The sequence below is a fragment of the Prunus avium genome, chromosome 1 (assembly GCF_965620075.1).
Source record: "Prunus avium chromosome 1, drPruAviu1.hap1.1, whole genome shotgun sequence".
Taxonomy (NCBI): domain Eukaryota; kingdom Viridiplantae; phylum Streptophyta; class Magnoliopsida; order Rosales; family Rosaceae; genus Prunus; species Prunus avium.
Window position 1 is genome coordinate 6,184,855 of NC_142284.1, and position 10,532 is coordinate 6,195,386.

Sequence of the window (10,532 nt, forward strand, 5' to 3'; positions counted from 1 at the left end):
AGCAGCCGATACCCAGCTTTCAAAAGCTGCTTAAAAAAAGAGCCGGTTTTTTTATTAATGAAAGTTTCATTATTCCTATAATGCCCCTAAACATTTTACGAAAGGACAACGTTTGTCCCTCTCACAAAATATCTCGCGACCTTCACTCTCTCTGAGACCTTCACTCTCTGCTCTTCTCACTTTTCTTCTTCCTTCGCTATCTCAAAATTCCAGTCTCAATCAAGGAAGTTCATTGCTAACAACAATCAGCTACTCATCAGTAAGTTCATCTTTTCATTACATTTATGATTTTTGGGTTTATATATGTAATGAAATTAGGTTTTTTTTGGTTTCTATGAGATTGGGGGCTTTGTGTTCTTGGGGCTTTAGGAGGAAGACACGGGAGAGAGACAGAGACAGAGACAGAGAGATAGAGAGAGAGTTTTTTGTACTGGGTTTGTCTCTCGTTGCTTTTTGGCAAGGTTTTGTTTTCTCCCTAGCTTGGTCTGGGGTTTTCAATTGGCCTTTGGGTCAGATACTTCTGTCTCTGTTTCTCTTTCTCTGAAACATGTCTGTCCTAGATGCCTTTTTTCTCTAGATTACCCAAACCATCATTGTTCATAGCTCATTGTATAGTTTGGTACAGTTCCAAAATCTCAACAACAAAACCCGCTAGGCCAATCTGGTTCATTATATACATACATCTATATATATACACACACACATATATATATAATTGCAACCCCAGTCCCCAAAAGTCAAGTCCCGTGTTGATTTTTCCATTGTCCTAACCTTGTTTCAACTTTCCATCAGTTCTGATATTTTTTACAACTTTGTTGATTATGAGTTTTCTTTCCTGCAGTTGCGGATGCTTCATTGCTGTGAAGGAAGTTTCCTTGCTGGATAAAGGAAGTCAGGGGGTGCAAAGAGTTTATCAACTTGAACAGGTGAGAGGCTTGCGTTGTGTCTGGTCCTATGTCCTGGTTTTGCATGCCTATACTAATTGATTCAGTAATAGTTTGTGAGTGGAGCCTGGCTTTACTGTTGTTTCTGAGATCCTTTTCTTCTCATTCAGTGTTTGCTTGTTTGGTTTTTTTTTTTCTCTTCCAGGAGATTGCTCTTTTGAGTCAGTTTGAACATCAAAACATAGTTCAATACTACGGAACCGCTAAGGTACTACTTTTTATTTTCTTGTTGTTCTTGAGCTTGAATCTATGCCCCTTAAAATTGTTTGTCATGCTATTCCCTTATCTGCCATGATAAGTAATTATGCATATCGGAGTCATTTATTCGCGTATTTAACTTGCTACAGATTCTGGCCATTTATTCGGAGTCATTAGATACTTCATTTTTATGTTGGTTTGACACTTGGTGACATTGCAACGAGAATCATTAATGACAATTACAGAAAAATCCACCTTAATGTATAAATAAGGGGATGAGATATTCTCATACATTGGTGTATTTTGTCTATCTGAGGTGGAATTTGTTGTATGCGTTATTGCTATGACTTTATTTTGTTTAATTTTCTTATTTTCATTCACATACGAAATCACTGTAAATAAAAGTAAATAACAAAAGTGATTGTAACAAAAGTGTTTAATTTTCTTCCTTTTATTTATATTTTTTTGTGTTGGTGGGCTTTATCAAAAGTGATTATAGCATGCTGATCATTGTGGTAAGCTGGAAATTTTGGCTAAGAGATTCAATAACAATGTTCCCTAGTAAGCTGGAAATATTGGCTAAGACTTTTATGTCATCTTTGTCTCCTCTTGGCATAATAGGCTAGCTAGTTCCTCAAGTAATATATATTAAAGATTAGGAAAATTATATAGTTCTTGTTCTTATGTCAATTGTCAAGGTGATCAATTTATTTTCATGTGTGGATTCTTCTTGTTCTTGGTTTTCTTTCATGAATCATTAGGAAAACTCCATGCTTGGACTCTTTGTCCCTTGTTGAGATTGAGAAGTGGGTTTAAGGGATGTTTTGTTTTAATTAGTATTATTTGTTGTTATTACATGAATAATATAGATGAATATTCATACATGTAGGAAAAGGAAAGTTTGCTTTTTTTATGCTTTCAGTATAATATATATTGGGATAATTATTTGCTATTATCTATTTCTCATACTCAACACATATTGGTTTAGTAAGGATGGGAAAGAATGTGGGAAGTTCATCAAAAGCTCCAGCTACATGGAATAACCATAATAATATCAACGTGGTAGACATTTTGATGCTTCAAATGATATCTTAAGTGAAGAGATAGGTGAGGATATTGATGTACAACAAGAAGATAGTCTTCATGACAATGGAACACAAGAGATGGAAGCATTGAGAAATAGGATTGCTACAAGTTTAATGAATGCATCTAATTAGCTTCTTTTATATTGTAGTGATCTATTTGGGCATGTTAAAATTGAACAAGTTTTGTATATTCGTTATGCTAACCCTCTCCGAAGCCCTCAAAACACATTGTTATTATTAATATAACAATATTTATAACTACTTTTGTTACAATATTGATTTATAATTTATGGTAATATATGTGTGCTAATTGTAGATTACAATTTTTGATAAAAACAATGTGTAAATTAAATAAAGAAAAAAAAATTATGTAGTGAAGTTTGTTTTCTTTTTTTTAAAGTAGAAAAAGAATGAAGAAAAAAACAAACAATTTCATCATCATGCCCTTTTCGGTCATTATACATACTAAAAGCACTTCTGATAAAATTTTACCAAACACTTCGACTACTCACAGCAGTTTTTCTAATATAGTTTACCAAACGCCTAACTGCTTTTTTTCACAGCTGATTATTTTCGCAGCACAGCAGAAGCAGTTTTTTTTAAAAGCACAGCAATGCCAAACTAGCCCGCAGTTTTTCTAATATAGTTTACCAAACGCCTAACTGCTTTTTTTCACAGCTGATTATTTTCGCAGCACAGCAGAAGCAGTTTTTTTTAAAAGCACAGCAATGCCAAACTAGCCCTTAGACGGAGAAAGTGAAGAAAGAGAAGATGAGACTTTCTTAATTTGTTTGGTTCAATTTGTGTTTGGCAGCGTTGCTGTTAGATTTGGGCTCTATGTTTGGTTGCCGCTTCTTTTTGTCTCCTTTCCCTTTCAATGAAAGTGTGTTTCGATTGTTTTCACCAAAAAAAAGTAAAATGACAAAGACATTTACAAATAAATAAAAGTAAAATGACAAAGACATTTACTTAAATGTTGGAGATGAAAATAAGGTAATCTGTATATTGGAGATGAAAATAAGGTAATCTGTATAGTACCAAACCCATTTACTTTGAACCCTAATAACCTACAGCACAATATATAATGTAAACATTCGTCAGCTCCTTTCTCTCTCAGTCTCCGTCTCTGCCTCCCATCCTCTGCATCTCTCAGTCTCCGTCTCCGTCTCTGCATCTCTCTCTCAGTCTCACCATCTCATCTCTCAGTCTCCGTCCCTGCCTCCCATCCTCTGCATCTCTCAGTCTCCGTCTCTGCCTCCCAGAGAAGAAGAGCTAAGCCTGAGACTGCTTTCCTCTCGGGAAATAATTATGGGTATTTTTTGGGCTTTGAATTCGTGTTCATTTAGATTTCTTTTTTGTTCTTGTTCCGAAGTTTTCTGGGCTTTAAACTTTTCAATTTATTATTAGCTTATCAATCGATTGGGGGTTCTATCATCAAGGCTTTTTATTCTGTTGTTATTAATTAAAACAAGGATTTGGGTGTTTAATCCACAATGAATATGCTAATTGATTCTCTACCAACAGATTTATTTCTTGAAAATATTATTACTCTTAGAGTTTTGCATTATAGATTCCCTTAAGAAATCCTTTTCTTTTGTTCTTTCTATTCTTTCCGCTCTGTTCTTTGATCTAAATTTTTGTTTATTCTATTCATATATGATTACAGTACGGCTGCCTTCTGCCAAGCTTGCCTTCAGATGCAACTTATGATATAACTTCGGGAATCAACTTCATTTGTGATCTTAATGACAACATTACGGCTCCGTGGCCCTCTTCCTCTTCTGAACATCCATCATCAATTTGCCGAGTTCTTTAATACCATCATTAACAATGGTGGCTGAATATTTGAGTTGGGAATGTGATGTTGTATTTGAGTTAGGAATGTGATGTTGTTTAGTAAACGGGTTACAAATGGGTCGTGTCGTGTCAACCTGTTTATAAACAGGTTGGGTTTGGGTTTGCATTTCCTGACACGATTAATAAATGGGTCGTGTTTGGGTTGGGGTTTTTTGACACGTTTAAAAGTTTGACACGACACGAACCCGACACGACACGACCCATTGCCAGCCCTAGTTTCGACCCCAAAAAAATAATTTCTTTTACTGTTATTAATTATTGAAACGTGAAAATTTAATCTCATGTAGGTAATTGAAAGAGCACATCTCAAAGGTTTTTATTCCTTTCGTTTTTAATACAAGCGATAGTTCAAATAAAAAAGAGGAGTTTCTCACACACTACCACAGTACCTTAGAGGTCGAACATGAGACCACTGATGTGCAAGTCAAGGCCTTTTTTTACTGGGCTAGACCCTGTTGACAAATGTTATTTATTTTTAACTCAAAGTTGAGGAGAAGAAAAATAATACCAAGTTTTAAGTTTTATACTACTTTGCTGTTTTATCCCTTAATCCTTATGAAACAGAGAACTTGTTATCAGTATCTTCTGAATAAATGTCATGCATGCTTGCTTTTGCCGGTAATGCATTATTTGCAATTAGCAGAAATGTGTGTCAATTAATAAAATAATATCCAAATATTTTTCCTTAATTTGTTCTTCTCTTATCATGTTCACATTGGCTTCATGTCAAGATTGGGAAAATGAATTGGAAAGCTCATATGCTAAGAGTTCATCCTAACAATACAACCATAATAGTTTAATTGCTGGTTAGGATAATGTGGATCCAAATCATTGGGAAGACTGGTAATGGATGAATTGTCATATTTTGGTGAGAGAGAGGGAGAGATTTTGGGGATTCATAGTTTCAAAGTATGAAGCATATACCCATACTCATGTCCAAAATTGTGAAACAATATACAAAAAATTATATATTTAATTTTTATATAGGACAAGACAAAAAAAACATTTGGTCACCTATTTAATTTCTTACATTTGATTCGAAGGTAGGCAGGCAAAACAAAAAGCTCAAAGCCAAAAATTGTTCAAGCAGAATTTTGAGATTTTTTAAGATTAAAATTCATAACTGCACTACTAAACTTTTAACCCTGAATGAATCGCAACCACTCCTCCAACAAGATTTTCATATTCCACCTTCTGGAAACCTGCTTCTGCAATCATTGAAGCAAATGTCTCCTGCAATAATCAATTAAGATAAATTCTAAGGACATTTAACAAAAGTTACAAAAGAACTACTAGCAATATCCAATCAATTTGCAGATAAAACTGAAATGGAGTATTAAAATATGGAAGCTGAAAATCAAACCTGTGAGGGGAAACGGCGGATACTCTCTACCAAGTACTGATAAGATTCTCTATCTCCTGCAATGAGCTCTCCCAGTGTGGGAATGATTGAGAATGAGTAATAATCATAGCTGCATGAAGAAATAAGGAAACCTTAAAATACAAAACCTATACAAACACACAAGAAAGAAAGAACAAGGGTTCATCAAATGACAACATAATCAAACATTGATACAAAATAGTGCGTGACACATGCTCACACTATGGTGAGCAAAGCTGCCATCTGGTGCCGTGCTAAATCCCAACCATGTGGCACTTCACGATTGTCCTACATCCTCAATTGCAAGTTGCAACCAATAACATGGAGCAATATATTGTTCACTAAGCTCGAGCCTAGTGAATATTAAATGATACACAAATGCACATTCTAAGTGTCTACGCATTTGCATATGGTGCTTGTAACAAGAGAGAAAAATAAATTTAACGTAAACTTCAAGTTAGCATTTCCTTTTCCTTTTCTTTTATGGGATAAGGAACTTCAATATAACATTTCGAGTAAGCAGCTGGAGCGTCAAACGTTCCTAACAGCAGGATAAAGTTCACGGAAAATCATTTTCTAAAAATTTCTTAGAAAAAGATCTATGCAGCCAACTATGAGACTTCAATATTGCTTGTACAAAGATGATGAGGATAACAATACCCATGATAACTAAAATGAAATTCTGACATAAGTAAGCAAGTGGTTTACCAAGTCTTACTTTAACCAAACTAAAGGATCAATAATGCGCAAATGTGGGAGTTGGCCAAGGCAGTGTGCCCCTGCCCCCCAAGGTACATTATAATAGTTTAGAATATCACTTTTGTCAACAAGAAAAAAGTGCCAATAATGCTTACAATTCTTTAAAGACAGGAACATCTACATGGCTCAGTTCAAGACACAAGAACCTTCCTCCATGTTTTAGCACCCTATTAACAAGATCATAAAAACCAAACACCATAAGCATATCAATTTGACTTAAAAATAAAAAGACCAGCATAAGAAATGATACATAGATCTGCTGTAGAAATGCCCTAGCAGAAGATTGTTTCACAGGTCACTGCATATTTTAGTACTAATTCTTAGAGTGCAGAATATAAAAAAAAGCAGAAGTCAGTTATATACCTGTAGTTTCATTTTGGTCAAGTGCTATACCAGTAGTTTCATCTCACTTTTCATCCCCTCAGTAATATACACTCACCATATTAGCTTTCATAGTTTGGTCATTTAAAACTGCATGTGCATACAAATAACAAGATCGGTAACAGGCTTTGGCCCACACCAATAAAAAATGCCTCTTAAGGCTTTCATCTGGTTCTCTTTACCTACTGTAGCTCTAGATATTGGTTCATCTGTTGTATGACATTGAGCAAATATGATTCTTTCTAAGGGAACATATTCAAATATCAAACTTTGGAAACCATTTTAGATATTTGTATTCTTCTTATGGAAAAGCCAAGAAATAGATTATCAATTGTCTCAAAAATGTTTTATAAGTTTTCCTAGTTGTATATAACATCTCATAGAGACAAGGAGGTAGATGTCTCACAATCCTTCCCTCCATTTTTAAAAGCTCCAGCATGAGAATAAGCAATTTGAGACAACCAAAATAGCAGTCACAAGGAGGGACAATTTAACTACTCAAGCAGTATCACTAGAGTTATAAATCCAAAAATAAAATAAACCGCTGGACACGATGTGCTTAAAAAAATTCAAATTACATATTCAACAGTAGACCATATAATGCATTGATTCAGTCTTGATGCAAGCCTAACAACTAAAAGCCACATTCATATGCACGGAGTGATAGCCTGTTCAAGAGAGACCACCTACCAATTTAATATGATGATAATTTTCCATGTATTGGTTATTAACTATTAGAATAGGTTAACCAGTATAAAGGTTTGACCTTACCTATAAGCTTCAGAAAGCACTTTCTCTATGTGTGTAACATTCCTAATCCCAAATGCAATTGTGTAACCATCCATTGTATTATCTCCAAAGCTCAAGGCTTCTGCATCTCCCTCCACCCATAGCAGGGATTTGTCTCCTCCAAGACCTATAAATTTCAGTACACGATCTTAAAAGTAGAAACTTATTTGTCCTTTAAGGAGAATGTCTAATCCAACAAAAGTCAAAGTTCACAGCATTAATTTTACCTCTATCCAAGGCCCGCTTTTTACCAACATTCAACATGTTAGGGTTTATGTCAGATACATAAACCTTAGTCTCTTCTTGTAAATCATCTTCAAGAACATCTTGCATAGCTCTCCGTCTGATGCTGTTTATAGAGTCTAGTATCCTGAAAGCAACATCACCTGACAAAATAATAATATTTTTTAAAATAACAGTAAGATTGACATATATAATCCAAAGATTCTCAGAAGAGCGTAAAACTAGGTTAGACCAAAGCAGTTCATTTCAATACCATTCCAGGCAAGGAAAACACATTGTCATGTAGCAGCTACATTCAGGTTAGGAATAGGAGATCTCTGAAAAGGAGAATGGTTAAGAATTCTATTTTTCAATGGTAGATGCCCTCCTGCACCCAGCAGGTAATGTACCCACAAGATCACCATCCACCCCATAATACAGGATGGGATGGTGTCATTTGGACCCAAGGGCAATTCCAGTCCATTCTGGTCTGACGGAAGTTTTTGGATACCTACTAACTCTGTCTGGCTAACTGCATCCTTGGCCCACTCCATAAGTCAGATCTCTACCCAACCCCAACTGGATTCAATATTTAGCGATAGGAATGTAAGCTTTATTTTAAAATACCCAAAACTGAACCAAGTACATTAATACCACTTGTTACTACAGAAAAATACCTGATAAAATACATGTGTCCCAAAGTCTTATGGTTCGCATAATTTGATGAATTTATCATATATAAATGCATATCACAAGCTCACCTGTCCCACCAGCCACATCAAGATGCTTCATTCCAGGAAAAGGATTTAGTTTGGAAACTAACCTGAAAATTTGGGCAGATGTATAGTCATGGAAAGGAAAAATACAGTAATATGCTTGTTTGATAAAAGTTTAGATAGACAAAAACAAAGCATAAAGGTAAATCTGCAAGATGCTAACCTGTCCTTCCATAATCTGTGTAATCCTGCACTCATTACATCATTCATTAGATCATAGTTTGAAGCAACATTGCTGAAGACATCACCAACCATTCGCCTTTTTTCGTCTTCTCTTACTTCTTTAAATCCTGCAAATCATACACTGATCGATTATTATTTACCAACCAACTGAACCAGGGTAATTTTTGTTTGAACTAATACAACATTCACTGTGCCACAACACAAAATTAGAAGTTAGGGTTCAATATTCATATTTTGCACACACTACGCTAACCACTGACTCCTTTTTCTTGAATAAATTATACATTAAAACATGCACACGAACACAACTGAGAAAGGGGAGAGAGAGGACGAGAGCTAACCGAAGCTTGTGGCATGTGAATGCAATAGAGACGCAGGAGAAAACCTGGGTAATAGTTTACTCCCTAACTTCCTCGTCACTGTTCTCAAGGCCATTACTGTAATTTAAAGGGAAAAAAAAAAGTCATAATTCAGCATCAATTGTTGTGAAGCTGAACATATGAATGTCTAGCAACATTGTCATAGCCATTATCCATGAACCCACTCATATATCATCCTCATGAAAATAATGTCTTCAAAGATGCAATGCATATAAAAAGGAAACTGAAATGTGAAAAAACTTATTCATAGATAATGAAAGTGCGTAATGCGTATTAAGGCAACCAACGATACAATATAAGTAGCAAAATAGTTTAAAGGAGCTAAAGCATTGGGTAAGCACGCCATGATGTGTATTGGAGCAAATCATTTGACAAATATAGGAGTATTTGTCAAACCACGCCATGAGTCATGAGCACCATACACATATTCATCATTTTCTAATTTGGTCCGAGATAATATTTATGATCAAAGGCAATGGGCCCAATCATCATATTACCAAATGAGCATTTAAAGAATTGTATGAACCACATCGAAGTTTAAACCACTTAAACAGAAAAAAGTGGCATTCAAGGTTAATACGACGGAAACTAAGCCTGTGGCTGTGTTTTCTCAATCTTTTTCTAAAGATCCTGAAGGAAAATATGGTTTGGCAAAGAATGGGATTTTGGGGCATGCAGAAGCAGGAAGATCAAGCTATGTTGCATTAACGTCGGAAAAGAGTAATGATGGCAATGTGGCATTGTCTGACTCTGAGAAGCAAAGCAAACAAACTGCGCGCACCCCTGCTGCTTCATTGCAACAAATCGTCGAACACATGGTGGGCACGCCTTGCCCAGCCACCCAACAACTCAGGTGCTCAACAATTTCGGCTTAGGCGGCAGTTAAGTCACAAAATATCAATTATTAAACAAAACCCAGTTCATCAATTCTTTATTCGACAAACAATAAACGGAGAAATTGAGAAACACGCGAACGAGAAAGACACAAAGAGATGCGAATGAGAGAGACATATAGAGATGAGACTAGATAGAGAGTCACCTGATACGAGCTCGCCGGAGACGGCCGGAATTTGGACGGGGGCGACAGTTATCGGCTGGGGATTTAGCTCTGCTCAAGCGTCGGTTGGGATGGGTGAAGCTGAAAGACTCGGGCGTGGAAGTGGTTTACTAATCCGGACATAATCCGATCCGGTTATTTTTGGGCCTCGGGCTGTGAATCTATGTGTTGCCAAAGACCCGGTCAAAAACAAAGAACTATAATTTATATACTATTTAACTGCAACTACTAGCAACAGCCCGTCTAGCTCAGTTGGTAGTGCCAAGGCTCTTAACCTTGTGGTCGTGGGTTCGAGCCCCACGGTGGGCGTTTAACATTGGTTTTGTTTTGCAACTTTTTTTTTTTTCCAGCATTGGATGAACATTCTTTCAGTATTTTTAACAAAAATCCATGTGAGGCTAGGAGAAGTTGAAAAGAAAGCAAAGAGGGAGTGGTGGGAAAATCTTATTTATTTTTTGGGGTTTTAGGTAATTGTCAATTACTATATATTTTGCCTTTATTATATTAACTCCTTTTTATT

General features: G+C 35.8%; 1 protein-coding gene, 2 long non-coding RNA genes and 1 other non-coding gene across 5 annotated transcripts; 3 read left to right on the forward strand and 1 right to left on the reverse strand.

The window, feature by feature from the left end:
* Window positions 1-81: 81 nt before the first annotated feature.
* Window positions 82-2,513, forward strand: LOC148297195 (uncharacterized). 2 transcript variants are annotated; one of them, XR_015836069.1, is made up of 4 exons: window positions 82-259; window positions 842-926; window positions 1,090-1,152; window positions 2,135-2,513. It is a non-coding gene; the product is annotated as an uncharacterized LOC148297195 (long non-coding RNA). The 2 variants fall into 2 exon arrangements; XR_015836068.1 differs by having other exon boundaries at window positions 91-259; window positions 2,131-2,513.
* A 351-nt stretch (window positions 2,514-2,864) lies between these two features.
* On the forward strand, window positions 2,865-4,381 carry LOC110758347 (uncharacterized). Its single transcript, XR_002526931.2, has 2 exons — window positions 2,865-3,539; window positions 3,894-4,381. It is a non-coding gene; the product is annotated as an uncharacterized LOC110758347 (long non-coding RNA).
* A 658-nt stretch (window positions 4,382-5,039) lies between these two features.
* LOC110758319 (S-adenosyl-L-methionine-dependent methyltransferases superfamily protein) lies at window positions 5,040-10,152 on the reverse strand. Its single transcript, XM_021960146.2, has 9 exons — window positions 9,995-10,152; window positions 8,917-9,012; window positions 8,556-8,682; window positions 8,378-8,439; window positions 7,622-7,780; window positions 7,377-7,521; window positions 6,320-6,391; window positions 5,448-5,556; window positions 5,040-5,317 (listed from the first exon to the last, which is right to left on the reverse strand). The coding sequence occupies exons 2-9, from the start codon at window positions 9,008-9,010 to the stop codon at window positions 5,216-5,218; spliced, it is 870 nt and encodes a 289-aa protein (XP_021815838.1). The 5' UTR covers window positions 9,011-9,012; window positions 9,995-10,152; the 3' UTR covers window positions 5,040-5,215.
* Window positions 10,153-10,249: 97 nt separating this feature from the next.
* Window positions 10,250-10,321, forward strand: TRNAK-CUU (transfer RNA lysine (anticodon CUU)). Its single transcript has one exon. It is a non-coding gene; the product is annotated as a tRNA-Lys (tRNA).
* Window positions 10,322-10,532: the final 211 nt, after the last annotated feature.